At 42.5% G+C, this 15,959-nt stretch overlaps 1 protein-coding gene across 1 annotated transcript in view; it reads right to left on the reverse strand.

Annotated features, from left to right (window-relative positions):
- srrm4 (serine/arginine repetitive matrix 4) overlaps positions 1–15,959 on the reverse strand; it is a 75,030-nt gene that overhangs the window by 53,864 nt on the left and 5,207 nt on the right. The window contains exon 2 of the mRNA XM_068310119.1: positions 6,991–7,169. Coding sequence (XP_068166220.1) covers positions 6,991–7,169 — 179 coding nt within the window. The remainder of the gene's footprint in view (positions 1–6,990; positions 7,170–15,959) is intronic.

Genomic DNA, 15,959 nt, shown 5'->3' on the forward strand with positions numbered 1-15,959 from the left:
GAAGAAGAATGCTACATGCTGTGACAGAGATAACAGGTGGTTATCAAGAGACACTGGTTTGATTCAAATGAATTAGTCATGCAGAAGTCAATGCCAAATATAAATCCTCACTAATTAGCATCTATGTTTCACTCCCACTCCTGTGACATAGAAAATACTGCCTGTTGTAAGACACACTGGTGTGGCACATTAAGTGTTAAGTCACTGACACTGGTTTGATTCAAATAGATCGGCTATGTAGGAATCAATATCAAACGTGAATCCATTTAAGCTACAAGTCGAATTCTTGCCCGGGAGTCGGCATCATCTCCTCGTTTCTTGTCAGCAGCATCAGCAGCCTCATCCTGTGCGCTCTGAGTAATATGACACAGACACAGAGGACGAGTTAACGCAACTTGAAAAGATTCTGCGGGGAGGAAGGGGAGAGATTGTGATGTGAGGAGAGGGAGGGAAGTTGGGTAATGGTACTCAGTGATGAACTGAGCAGAGACACAGACCGAGTGATATATAATGACAGACAAACCCCTCGTCCATCACTAAATCCTGTTTGTCATTCCCATAGAAAGAAAGAAAGAGAGAGATGTTTTGTCCCAGGGGAAGCTCTGCCTTCTGCCTCTTGATGTTTTTCAGACTCTATATCCTGTATTCATTTATTCCCACGCTCAGAACATTTTTGAGCCATTATTTGTGTGCATTTGCCAACAATTTACAGAGAGGTTTCAGACAGATATGGAAGAGCAAAGATTCAAAGCCAAGACAAATAATTTCAACTACTTGGATGAAATGAATCCTGACAGAGAAACGACCACAAGTTGTAAATCCTTTCATCAGCCAATGGTCGAAAAATAAAGATACATTTATCAGTATACAGAATGAATTTCAAGTTCCTAGAGTTATGTTAATGATGTGTGCCCACAGATTTCCCATTCACTGATGACCTATAGTTGTATAGTGGAAATTACTGCAGGTCCCATGAGCCACAGGTGAACAATATTCAAAATGTTTGTTGTTCCTGTGTTAAGAATTGATTTAAAATATATCAACATCTGTCTCATTTTGTTTCTGGGTTAGGGTCAGTTTGGGTTTCACCAGATCTTTGATCTTAATTATTAGATATGCACCTTGGGAATCAGTACATTTAGTTCAGTGGTCCCCATCCTTTTTTGCGCCACGGACCGGTTTCATCTAAGACAATATTTTCACGGACCGGCCTTCATTTGCTCTATAATCGTTGATGACGCCAGGACAGCTGTAGTCTGATAATAAATCATCCGCAGTGGTTTTATGTGAAATGCAGACATCAACAGACAATAAACAAACAAACAAATGCCAATTCGCAAGGACAGGAGTTTGGAAATGGAAACAGGGTTTGCGATACTTTTTGGGCGATCTCAGGATAATCTGCCTTGATTTTAATCCAGTACACTGGACCAGTGTTGGGCGCTTAATTTAGGGGTAACTTGTCACGTGACTGAGACCGGTCAAGCCTGACAGACGTCACTTTTCAAAATAAAACATCTTTCTGACTCTGAAATAAATAAAACGGAAGTAATGTAAATCATGTTTTAATTCTACGCAGCCCGATACCAAATGACCCACAGACCGGTAGTGGTCCGCGGCCCGGTGGTTTGGGGACCACTGATTTAGTCGACATGTTCCAAAATGTCCTCAACCAAGAATGTTTCCTACCGATTCAAGTTGCAGAGGGGCTTCAGACATCAGCTAAATATTGAATACTGCAATGTTATTGTACATCATTTTAGTCACAATCACGTTTCCTGACAACAAAAATACAGATCTAAATGTTTAACTCATTTTTTAGTTTATATATTAGTGGATAAAATGCACCAGTACATTACAACTACCGATAAATTATCACATTGGCAACAGAAAATACATGAGAACACAAAGGCAGAATTAAAAACGTGTTATTTTCTCCCCGGAGACACATGGGAATATCATTGTCTTGGGCAAAACAAGCAGAAACTAAATCCATTTCCCCAAACTAAAATCACTGACCCATTGACTTAACATTTATCCACCCATTTTCCTGAACTTGCCAAAGAAACATATAAAAGTCATCCAGTAATCTTATAAAATAACTAGCGGAATGATAATACAGTAATATCTGACTTCATACCAAACATATGAAAACAAATGTATTGGTATTATAAACCAAGCACAACCAATGCAGTCAAAAATCAACGTGGTGACGTAACGACTTTGTGTTGACAAATCATGGATTGCGCTGGGTGGACATTGCAAAGCTGTAGACGAATGTTAGCAGGCTAACTGGAGAAAGAAAGCTAACTAATCGTGAGATTGGGAAAGGAGCTAACCTTAAAGGAAAAGGCACCTGTCAAAAGAGCAAATGGAAAAGACATTTTAGAGAAGTGATAGTTTTGTTAGCTGACCACATGAACACAAATGTATGTAGTTACTTAAAGAACGTCTTTGCCAGATGCCCGAGGAGCATTTTGGATATCTGCCACTCTCTCTGTGTCTCTCTTTCTCTTACCCTATTCTTATCTTCCTTTTATTTCTTTTCCACCCAACCGGTCAAGGCGGATGGCCGCCCAAAAGAGTCTGGGTCCTGCCCATATTTTCTTCCTCATCGAGGGAGTTTTCCCCGCCACTGTCGCTTACGCTTGCTCTGGGGGGTTCGTTTGGGTTTCTCTGTCTGTTAAAGCGCTTTGAAATGTCTGTTGCCATGATTAAGCGCTATATAAATACAACTTGATTGATTGATTGATTGATACTACATCGATTGTCCCATTCCAAATGGCAAATGGCTGGACAGACTGTTTGTGCAAGCCAGCTAGTTTCACTCAGAATTCTTTGCCGTTTTCTGTGTTGTTCCTGCTGTTTGGACTGTCTGCTCAAAAACGTGTATATTGTTGGAACAGTTATGACACTCCAAAATTATGTTAACTGGGAAGTCCACGTATAGTTAGTGATGGGCAGATAAAGCCACATGAAGCATTGACGTGTTTCATCCCAATCGTTACACTGTGGTTCGAAGCTTCATGAGGCTTCATTTGCTCTAGTATGACATCTACTGGATGCTAAAATATAGCATGACTTTGAAGTGTGTGGCATTTTGTAGAAAGTCAGCGAATAAAAATGTCAGTAAAATAAGGAAGTATGTAAAACATGTATATTTTAGTGATGGCAGTACACTGTGTGTGTGTGTGTGTGTGTGTGTGTGTGTGTGTGTGTGTGTGTGTGTGTGTGTGTGTGTGTGTGTGTGTGTGTGTGTGTGTGTGTGTGTTCGTGTTTGTCATGTTGATTGTTTGCTATGTGTAGACATTGTCAAAATAAGCATGTGTGTGTGTGTATAAAAAATCAAAAATCAAATAAATAAATCTATTAATAATTCCCGTAGGGAAATTACTTTTGTTTATCTCCAAATGCTTCCACACATATACAATATACATGCACACACACACACACACACACACACACACACACACTGGCATTATGGAAAATTATTATTTGGACATGATGAAAATGAACATATAGTAAACATGTACAGTGAGGGGAGGGTGGTTGTGGTATGGACAATGATTGTGCTTTTGTAACGTTGAGGTATAGCCAGTGATTATACTTGGGTCACATCATTGGCGTCCACATGACAACGCATACCCAACGTTTTCAAAAAACTTCACTTTGGCCGGCGTTTTCATCTCGGATATCTGCGTTGTCATGTGGACAAAAGGCGTGACCACAACAAAAATTGACAGTTAGTGGTTGAAATAGCGTGACAGCATGAGGTTTTTAAGTGAGCTTATTCAAATATATAGGTGGGGAGATAAACGTGGACTAGATGACTAATTTCTCCCTCTGCATGTGATACCTCTTCAACTAGGTTATTTGCCAATGTTGAATTTTACTGCCATGAAATCTTCCTCTCTCGCTGCCTCATGCAAAAAGTTTTCAAAATCAATTTTTCATACAATTGAACTGCATATTCTATTCATTAGTAACTTTAATCTTTCCACTGGAACTATGTCACCTCATTTGAGGTATCTGATTGTCCAGTCAAATATACGTCCAGCTCTTAAGGTGCAGCAGCACATTCTGTAAGCAACAGAGTGTTCATGTTATTTTCTCCAGAGCGCTGTGTGTATTCCCACTGTCAATGTATAAACCCGACAAACACTTCTCCTCTCCTCCTTGTTAACCAGCATCTGCTGAGGTAAGAGGCCTGGAACCCCTTACACACACACACACACACACACACACACACACACACACACACACACACACACACACACACACACACACACACACACACACACACACACACACACTCACACACACACACACACACACACACACACACACACACACACACACACACACACACTGCCCCCTTCATAACATTGCATTCACACGATCCTGCCATCTGCCAGAGTTGGACAAAACCCCTCTAAAACAGCAACCAGGCACACACACACACACACACACACACACACACACACACACACACACACACACACACACACACACACACACACACACACACACACACACACACACACACACACACACTCCAAAGTTCGGCAAGGCAATATTTTAATGAGAAGCTCCCCCGTGAACAAAAACAGCTTGCAGGGTCATAATGGTTTTGCGCGGAGCCCCACCCCACAGCACAGAGCCAGTGAACTCCTCCCCTCCCCTGTATGACTGGCCTGAAGACGAGCAGACACAGAGGACAGAAAAGAGTAGGACAAAGGGAGAACAACACACTAATTACTCCTCCATGGCTCTTGGGCCCCTCCAGCATTTTCAATTTGGGAGTAAAGAGAGAGTTGGACAAGGAGGAGGACAGACAGGAAAGAAACAAGATTAAACCTGAAATGTCTCCCCTTTTCTTTTTTCCCCTCTCTGCTTGTTGTACACCCCCCCCCCCCACCGACACACACACACACATACACACATAGACACATTGACTACAATGGTTCATCCCCCCTCAGATATACCCAGTGAATAATGATGTCTCCTGTAGGAGAGAGAGCGGCAGAGGAGCACGCCTAAGGCCATGCATTCTGATGGTCGAAGCATTCCCCTGCCACACTGCTGGGGCAAAATCAACAGTGCAGCAGGATCGAAGGGAGGGAGGATGCCTGTCTTCCTCCTTCCACATCCACATTCTCTGGATGTTGTATTTGTTTGCTGTGTTTTACTCATTATTTACAATATGTATCACCCAAAAGTCTGCCTTTATTATGCATTCCTGTGACTATACATAAAGACAATGCACGGGTAGAACAGAGGATGCTGCAGACATCATTCAGAAACAGACCTATACAAATCAGTCAAATTATGTCTAATCTCTGGGGATGTGTGCTCACACCTGCCCCTGCCATACTGCCATAATGGTCACCATCGCCCAGATGGAGCTAGTGGAGGGGTGAAACCACTTGAGAAGAACCTCCTTCCTAGAGAGGGTGAAGTCAAGGAGACAGTCTTGGATGTGCTCGAGCATCGATAGCTATTTGAAAAAAGGCTGTTCAGGTCATGGAGGCAGGCCACATTACATTTCTTTTTCCTGGATTAATTTGCTTTGTTAATATTCCTTTCTGCTACAAGTATATTTTTACCTATCAAACTATCATATCATCAAAATTAGGTTTTCTGTAGATTGAAGAAAAAATTGAGGTTGCAGGTTTATTTGGCTAGATTGCTGAGGTAGGGCACAAAGGGGAAAAGGCACATTTGGGCATATTCTTGCAAGAAAGTAGTTTTTGTTATATTCCATGAGCTAATAACATCCTTATGACCAGCACATGCAGTATTATGGTCTTTCTGTAATAGAACCCATTAAAGTCACATTATCTGCTTCAGTGTGCCTTTCCACTGCCTCTGCTGATGTAGGATGAAATGGGCCATTCTAAACCTCATTAACATAGCTAATTTCACATGAGAGAAAGTTGATAGTGGATGTCAAAACCATTCAAAGGTCACCCAAGCAAGCCACATCATTTCATCTGCAAGAAATCATGTGCAACTAAGTGACTGCAAGAGTGGCTGTGAGAATGTTCTATCTTTTGGACTGTGCTTCTTGTCTTGTTGGGGTTTTTTTTTTTTTGTATAAACTGAATGTTTTTCCATATGAAGGAGTATCATAGCCACAGTTGTGTAGTGTTTGCCAAAAAGGCACAGCAGGTGCAGCTGTGACTTTGTGGTTGAGATAGCTGCACACAGGAGTCAACATGGGATAAAACAAAGGGATAAGGAGGAGAAAGGGCACTCCTACTTCCCTCTGCTCTCCCAGAGGCTCTGACAGATTAAACTTGATCAGAGAGATAAAAATGGGGGGACGACAGTGTGACATGTTGCATGTTCAGTAGACGCTGGCATGCAGCTACGTCATGGAATGTCATGTTGATGCTGCCATTGACTTTGGATGGGTCTAATTAGCTGAGCATGACTGTTCATGTTGATACATGTTACATATAGCTGGCTAGATAAAGACTCTAAGAGATAATGAGTCTTTGGTGATATACAAACACCAAATACATATTTTGAGTAATCGATTTATTAAAGGTACATTTAAGACCATTTTCCTGTTGAAAGTCCACTAATTATCAAAATTGGGTTGAAATAGGAAAAAAAAAGAAAAAGTTAACCAAACTCATTTCATTTCAAAGACAGATACCTGGAAGGATTTTGAGGTCATTTTGGATGCTGACACAATATCAAACTAATATTGTTGTGTATTTGAAATAGAAAAAATGTTTTTTCTCTTCCAGACTGGGAGATATAAAAGGAAAAATCACACATTGAAAACTTAGAATAAATTCTACAATCTTTGAAAATCCCATGTGCTGCATGTCACACACACCACAAAGACATATCTAGCAAAGACAAAACTGTCACCAAACAATCAGTGACATTCTTAGCAACCACTCTGCAACTCATGTAAAATGAACTAAAAAGTAGCTGTAGAGCAAATACAATTCAAAAGATGAAGAAAGTGCTCACTTGGTCATCCTCCTGCTGGCAGTGATGCTGGCCACAATGACGCTTTCTGGTCTTGGGCTAGCCACAGCCTTGAAAGTCCCCTTCCAAAACTTCTCAAAGAGCTGCTTCTCCCCCAGATGCTGGAGGCTGGAGGTGCTGCCCTCCGATAACAGGGATGGAGAGGGGGCACAGGAACTGAGCTGGAAGGAACACGGGGGATGCATCTGTGCCTTTTGGTCTCCAAAACAAACCGGTGGAGTCTGCAAACTCATGGAAACGCACGCCGATCGTCTCTCGGGAGCTGTCCAAGTACTGAAAGGAGCAAAAACAGCACAGCAGCTGTGATTGCTTCGTCCTCTCCCCTCACAGCAGCAGGTTAATGTGTCAGCGTCTGTCTGTTCTTAGCTCTTGAGCGGGAGCATGGGGAGAGGGACAAAAGCTGACCCTCTCCAAATAGAGGCAAGGTATTGTTCTCCCAGATGAAGGAGGGGTGAAGGAGATTGTGTTTGCCTCTCTCTTTCTTCTCTCCTCTTCTATAACATCTGCTGCTCTGTGGAACAGGGTTGGGGGTTGCTGAGCGCTCCTTTTTGCCTCGTGATCTCTACTTTGCGGCTTCACACAGAACCACACGTCTCTCAAAAGAGACAGGCTGTTTTATCCTACGAAGTGACAGACCAACTACTTTTCTTGTTGCTGAAGTGCCATGCTGTAGTGGAGAGATGATTGTTCTCACATCAGCTTCAGGATGAGCAGGCTTGAAAGTAAGTGTCTGAAGGCAGGCGTTGTAATGTGTGTAAGGAGTCGAGTGAGCTGCTCAGCTGAGAGAAGCTTGTTTTGTGTCTCTCATCCTGTGACGTCAAAGTTAGGGGTGGATGCTGTGGAGAAGGACACCTCCTGTCAACCGCCCTCTGTCGCTCACACTAAAATCTGTTTCATTGGGTCTGTTCTTACACTGCCTGTTCCAGCATCTGCTCTCTCATCATTTTGTGCACATATTATTATTATTGTTGTTGTTGTTGTTGTTGTTGCAAATAGTAGTCGTAGAAGGAGTAGCAGTAATAATAATAATAATAATAGAGTATTATTATTATTAGTAGTACTAACAGTAGTAGTAGTACTAGCAGTAGTGTAATTATTTTACATCCTGCTTCAAAGCGGTGTTATATTGCAATCCTCAGCCCACAAAACTGTAAACCCTCCTCACCATGACTACGCCTCGATATACTGTCAAAAATCTGTTTGAAAATCACAAACAGAATTGGTGATAAACTGCAGCCCTGGCGAAGGCCAGCTAAGAAGAAGTGGGACATTGAGAGGACTGAGGAGAGTAGACAGGAGTACATGGAGATGCAGTACAAGGTGAAGGTAGAGGTAGCAAAGGCCAAACAAGGGGCTTATGATGATTTGTATGCTAGATTGGACAGTAAGGAGGGAGAGACTGATCTATACAGGTTGGGAAGACAGAGATGGGAATGATGCGCAGCAGGTTAAGGTGATTAAGGATAGGGATGGAAGTCTATTGACAGGTGCCAGTAGTGTGATGGGAAGATGGAAAGAGTACAGGCAAACCTCGGTTTCCAACCACAATTCGAATACCGATTTGTTCGAATTCCAATTTTTCCCATTACAAATAATGTAAATGTTCTTAATCCGTTCCAAGACGCTAGAAAACTACCTTTTTTCAGCATAATATCCATTTATTTTCTGCTGCTGTAACCGCGTACTATATGTTATTTAATAATGTCATTTATATATCAAATTGTACTGTAAGGAAACATAACAAAGAAATGTAAATGAAAGAAGCAGACACGAGAAGGAAAGTGTTAAGTACGATCCTGTGACGCTCTTATTTTGAGGCTTCCTGTTGTACCCGGAAGTGGTTGCATGTAAATATAATGTCCTTGTTCTGTTGAGTGCGACATGCGTAATGTGCCAGTGTTCAATTGTGTGTTCAGGTGAGCATAGCGGGCTCCGGCTCAATAAAGAAGAGAAAAACTGATTTTGTTCCGCTTATCATTCACCACGCAGATTCTGGTACGAGTTACCGTCGTCTTTTGACATAAGTTTACAGTACCGTAACTCCTACTATAGGCAATGGAACTCAAATTAAGTGAAAAATTATTGAATACAGTAAACTAAAATAAAAAGCACATTACAGTTAAAGCATAAGAACAATAAAAATAAGAATTTTTACCTTTGTGGTGGTGAGCAGTTGGCATACGTGAATATTGGAGAGGGAGAGGAGGAGGATGAATGTTACTGTGTTTGTTTTGTGTTCGACTTCCAAACTTTGTTCGACTTCCAAGACAAAAAAATTCCGAATTTTTTTGGTCGAATTCTGATTTGTTCGATGTCCAAAGTGTTCGAAAACCAAGGTTTGCTTGTACTTTGAAGAGTTGGTGACCGAGGAAAATGAGAGAGAGAAAAAAGACTAGAAGAGGTGGCTGTTGTGGACCAGGAATTAGCAAAGATTAGTCAGGATGAAGTGAGGAGGGCATTGAAGAGGATGAAGAGTGGAAAGGCAGTCGGTCCTGATGATATACCTGTAGAGGTATGGAAGTGTCTAGGAGAGGAGTTTCTGACTGGGTTGTTCAACAGGATCTTAGATAGTGACAAGATGCCTGGAATGGAAAAGTGTGCTGGTGCCCATTTTTAGAGATTTTTTGGAGATGTGCAGAGTTGTGGCAACTACAGAGGAATAAAGCTGATGAGCCATACAATGAAGTTATGGGAAAGAGTAGTTGAAGCTATACTAAGGACAGAGGTGAGCATTTGTGCGCAGCAGTATGGTTTCATGAGAAAAAAAAAAAGAGTACAATAGATGCAGTATTTCCTTTAAGGATGTTGATGGAGAAGTACAGAGAAGGCCAGAGGGAGCTGCATTTTGTTTTTGTAGATCTGGAGAAAGTTTATGACAGGGTGCCCAGGGAGGAACTGTGGTATTGTATGAAGAAGTCTGGAGTGGCAGAGAAGTATGTTAGAGCGGTGCAGGACATGTATGAGGACTGTAAGACAGTGGTGAGGTGTGCTGTAGGTGTGACAGATGAGTTCAAGGTGGAGGTGGGACTGCATCAGGGATCAGCTCTAAGCCCCTTCTTGTCGCCATGGTGATGGACAGGTGATAGACGGGGTTAGACAGGAATCTCCATGGACTATGATGTTTGCAGATGACATTGTGATCTGTAGTGAGAGCAGGGAACAGGTGGAGGAGAAGCTAGAGAGGTGGAGATTAGTCCTGGAAAGGAGAGGAATGAAGGTTAGCCGCAGTAAGACAGAGTACATGTATGTGAATGAGAGGGACCCAAGTGGAAGAGTGAGGTTACAGGGAGAAGAGATCAAGAAGGTGGAGGATTTTAAGTACTTCAAAACTCTTTTTTAATTACAATTAATCAACTCTTCAAAGTACTGTCAAGACAAAACACCGACACGATGTGTCGGGTGTTTTTGCCAAACATACACGAATCACTGTACATATCGTGTCAATTCGTGATGACACGCCCACCTTAGCCATCACTGGCTGCTACATCGATTAGCCTACCTGTGCTACATGGGATTTTGCACACTCAGTCGTCGATTTATGCCTGTCATGATGTTACGTCGGGTGGCACAGTTGCGCAGTGGTTAGTGCCGTCGCCTCATGACACAGCGGTTCCGGATTCGAGTCCCGCTCTGTGCGGAGTTTGCATGTTCTCCCCTTGTCTGCGTGGGTTCTATTCCGGTTCTCCAGCTTCCTCTCACCTCCAAAATCTTGCGCTTCAGGTTAATTGGCCAGTCTCAAATTGCTCGTAGGAGTGAGTGTGTGTGTTGTCTGTCTTTGTGTGTGGCTCTGCGGTGCACTGGCGTCATGCCCTTAGTGTCCCCCGCCTCACGCCCTATGCCAGATGGGATAGGCTCCAGCTCCCAGTGATCGCGGATACAGCAGCAGAAAATGGACAGATGTATGATGGTACATCATCTGATTGCTTTTTTAATACTTTAATTCATAGTAACTATCTATCCATCTTCCACCGCTCATCCGTAGTCGGGTTGCGGGGGCAGCAGCTTCAACAAGGAGCCCAAACTTCCCTTTTCCCGGCCACATCCACCAGCTCTGACTGGGGGATCCCAAGGCGTTCCCAGGCCAGTGTTGAGATATAATCCCCCCACCTGGTCCTGGGTCTGCCCCGAGGTCTCCTCCCAGCTGGACGTGCCAGAAACACCTACCTAGGGAGGCGTCCCGGAGGCATCCGCACCAGATGCCCAAACCACCTCAACTGACTCCTTTCCACGCAAAGGAGCAGCGACTCTACTCTGAGCCCCTCACGAACAGCAGTGTTTCTCACCTTATCTCTAAGGGAGACACCAGGTATCCGTCTGAGAAAGCCCATTTCAGCCGCTTGTATCCACGATCTCGTTCTTTCGGTCATGACCCATCGCTCATGACCATAGGTGAGGGTAGGAACGAAGATTGAACGGTAGATGAAGAGCTTTGCCTCTCGGCTTAGCTCCCTCTTTGTGACAACAGTGCTGTAAAGCAAATGCAATACCGCTCCTGCTGCCCCAATTCTCCGTCCAATCTCACGCTCCATTGTTCCCTCACTCGTGAACAGGACCCCAAGATACTTAAAGTCCTTCACTTGTGGAAGGACCTCATTCCCCACTCGGAGTAGGCAGTCCACTGGTTTCTTGCTGAGGACCATGGCCTCAGATTTGGATATATAGTAACTATGTTGAGCAAAAAAAAGAAAGTGGTCGGACGAATGCAACGTGAATTTACATATAAGGCGCACCTAAAAGCCTAAAATTTTCTCATAAACCCGTAGTGTGCCTCATAATCCAGTGTGTCTTATATATGGATTAATATTCATATTAATATTGGTTAAAAACATGGTCACTGAAAAAAAGCCGGCAGTCTGGCCGCCAGTCATGCCGCACTCCGCCACCAGAGGAGCTCCCTCACAAGCCACTCGCGCCCACGCCCCTTAACAACGGTAGTCAAGGGGTGTCACCGAAGTCCCGGCTCTGACTGAGCTGCTCTCAGACGGTAGAGCAAACTGTAGGAGCACCGGTGATTACGTAGCAAAACACAAGCAACTTTCAACAATTCTGTCAATAAAGTTTGACTGACTGACTGATCTCAGTATTTCCTAACTATTTGGCGTCGGAAATAACCCACTTTAAACTTAATTGGTCTTAAAAATGCCATTGTGCTGTCATCTGGAATCTAGTGACGGTCCATTCTATTAGTCTGTGGAAACACACGGAGAAACTGGCATAAAGGTGAATGAAAGACCATCAAAGCTGAACTTCAAGCCTTTTCTGAAATTTCAAGAGCAGAGTCACTGCTAGACAAAGGTGTCTGATGTGCTGCAATTGATTTACAAATGTAGTTGATAGCTCTGGGCGGGCGGCGGAGGGGCACATTCAGGCTTGTGAATTCTGTCTGCAGCGACGTGCTGTGAGATTCAAGGTGGTGAGACACCGATGTTAAGTCGGTTCTAGGAGTAAAACAGCGTCATATTTGCCAGTAAATTAGCAGCCTGACATTAAAAACTAGTTAAAAAATTGTTTAGGACACACAGCAGCAAATAGCTGCACCTCACCTCCGACTGGACTACCGATCGATCGAAACAATATTTAATTAATAAACGAAGACAAACGTCGGAGCTTAAATATCTGCTTCAAACTTCAGATCTGGAAATAATCCACTCTGTTTGCACTGACTGCACTCGTAATGAATTTGACCAGTTTTTAATGTCAGGTTTTTTAAAATGCATGTTGACTACTTTCTAAGATGGCAAAGTGATCAAATGATCAGGTTTCCTTGATGAGGCTCAGAATGGCTTATTGACATAACAATAGGGGCCATTCGAAGGTAGTCAGGAAGTCATGAATGCAATCATGACTGCCTGAGCAGCGTGGCTCTTTCTAGTGGACGAATTGCGCAACTACAGCTGCTGCAGTTTATCAAATAAATTGTATTTATTTTTTATTGTGTGCGCCTTATAATCCGGTGTTTCTTATATATGAAATAAATTATAAAACAAATTATTGAAGGTGCACCTTATAGTCCAGTGCACCTCATAGTGCGGAAAATACTGTACTGTTAAATGGAACGTGTTGGGAGTCAGCGTTCTGCATGATTTGCAATGTCAAATTGAGCAACTCTAGTCTCGCATTGACAAAAATAAAGGTACACTTCCCTAAGCTGCATGGAAAACAACAGAAACAGACTTTGCTGTGAAAATGACATAAGAATAGCACTTGCCAAGGTGAAGCCACGCATATCTGAACTGGTCTCTCAATAACAACAGCAGAAGTCACACTCATTTGCAGGTAAATACTTGCATGTCAGTTCATATACTGTCTTGGTTTTGTACTTTGAAAAAGGTGACATTAATTCACAATTCATTAAATACACTAGTAAAACATATACTCATGTCCTAAATTTGAAAAAAAATAATAATTTTTTTTTACTAAAGAAGGGTTCGGTGAGCGAGCATATGAAACCGGCAGGGTTCAGTACCTCCAGCAAGGTTAAGAACCACTGGTCTAGAGACAGTGTCATTGAGGAAAAGACAAGAGGCAGAGCTGGAGGTCACAGAGATGAAGATGCTGAGGTTCTCTTTGGTAGGGACCAGGATGGATAGGATTAGTAGTTGAGTATTTCAGAGGGACAGCACATATTAGAGTTTTGGAGATAAAATCAGAGAGGCCAGCCTGAGATGGTTTGGACATGTCCAGAGGAGAGATAGTGAATATATTGGTAGAAAGATGCTGAGTTTTGAACTGCCAGGCAGGAGGCCTAGAGGAAGACCAAAGAGGAGGTTTATGGATGTAGTGAAAGAAGACATCAATGCAGTTGGTGTGAGAGAAGAGGATGCAGAAGACAGGGTTAGATGGAGGCAACTGATTCACTGTGGCAACCCCTGAAGAAAAAAGCCGAAAGGAGAAAAAGAAGTAGTAGTTATATTATTAGTAGTAATGTTGTTGTTATTATTATTATTATTATTATTATTATTATTATTATTATTATTATTATTATTATTATCATTATTATTATTATTATTATTATATAGTAGTCGTAGTTTAATTGTTATTATAATTATATTATTATTATCATTATTATTATTATTATGATGAGTAGTAGTAACAGTAGTAGTAATAGCAGTAGTCGTAGTAATAGTAGTAGTAATAGTAGCAGTAGTAGAACTGTGATAGTCATAACAACAACAACAACAACAACAACAACAACAACAACAATAATAATAATAATAATAATAATAATAATAATAATAATGGATTACAATTGTTTAGCGTTTTTCTGGACACTCAAAAACGCTTTACATTGGATCCATTATTCATTCACACCTCATTCATGCTTGGTGATGGTAAGCTATGTATGTCGCCACAGCTAGTGATGTTTGCTTTGTGTTGGTGCTCGATACGCGCCCTGGACTTGGTGCGCGTTCCCTTGTGAATCACTGCTTCGAAGCTTGCTTCCAACATGGAAAAACCATGTGATTGATGACGTCTGACATACAAGTGCTTCAAAACACTAAGGGTTTCATTCCCCAGGTGACACACTGGCACCTCATTCACCACGTGAACCAATTAAGTGATTCGGATCTATGGGCCAGGGTTCGAAACACTCGCCCGTCCCAGATGTGTTAAAACAAATGAAATAGTGTGGTGCGCTGCGTATCATGTGAATACCTACTGTATTGATCAGATTAGCATTCAGATAACTGACTGTTTGCTTTCTAATTGCTTTGCAATGGATCCAATCAGAAAGAGATCACAAGTCTGGGAACATTTAGAACTGGTGTCGCCGAACAAAGTAGATTTTAATTTTAAAGAAACATATTTTCAAGCTCTGTTGCTCACCCGGTAGAAAATAATAAACCACACACATGTCATATTTAATTTGCAGGTGAAGTGTTTGCTTTGTTCCCAGCACCTGACGTACAGTAACAACACGTTATCAATGATGAGGCGTTACTGAGCTAGACATCAGAATGAAGCCGGTGGTGCTGTTGTGATAATGTCTCGGAATTCCAACTTTTATGTCATAAACCTTGTTTTTTTTCCAGTGACACTAATCATCCTATGCAATATTTATATATTTATATTATATATACATACATGAAGATGTGATGTATATCTCTTATTGCTTTGTTGAAACCTGCAAGGACCAATGATCATAAAACAATTTCTTTTAATATATGGCTACAATATAGGGCGGCACGGTGGCGCAGTGGTTAGTGCTGCTGCCTCACAACACGGCGGACCCAGGTTTGAGTCCCGCTCTGTGCTGAGTTTGCATGCTCTCCCCGTGTCTGCGTGGGTTCTCCGGCTTCCTCCCACCTCCAAAAGCATGCACTTCAGGTTGATTAGCTGTTCCAAATTGCCCGTAGGAATGAGTGTGTGTGTGCATGGTTGTATGTCTTTGTGTGTGGCTCCGCGGTGCACTGGCGTCGTGCCCAGAGTGTCCCCCGCCTCATTCCCTATGCCGCCGAGATAGGCTCCGGCTCCCCGTGTCCCGCTACGGCGGATACAGCGATGGTAATCTGAAGATGACTGACTGACTATATGGCTACAATATAGCAATAAAGGATTAGATTATATTCAATTTTATTTAAAAAATATATGCAATACAGGAAACGTCAAAGTGCTGTCTTCTGGGGTTAACGACCGTTATGTGGTTGCAGTACGGACACCCTGCTAAAGAGTGTGCCCACGTTCCCAAAGAATGAGGTGCCGAGTAATGACACAATTTTTGGTTCGGTTTGGCAAACGGTTCAAAGCCCCATGGGGTGCCATTCAGACATCACTATCCACAGCTGCCCTGGGGCAAACTGACGGAAGCGTATCTGCCAATCTACGCCTACAGGCCCTCTGACCACCACCGGAAAAATCACACACATTCAAATACCAGCGAGTGCCTCACTGGAGGATAAGAGGGTAAAGTGTCTTGCCCAAGGACACAATGACAATGGACTAGGAGGGAG

This window comes from Antennarius striatus, chromosome 3, assembly GCF_040054535.1.
Source record: "Antennarius striatus isolate MH-2024 chromosome 3, ASM4005453v1, whole genome shotgun sequence".
In the NCBI taxonomy this organism is placed as follows: Eukaryota; Metazoa; Chordata; class Actinopteri; order Lophiiformes; family Antennariidae; genus Antennarius; species Antennarius striatus.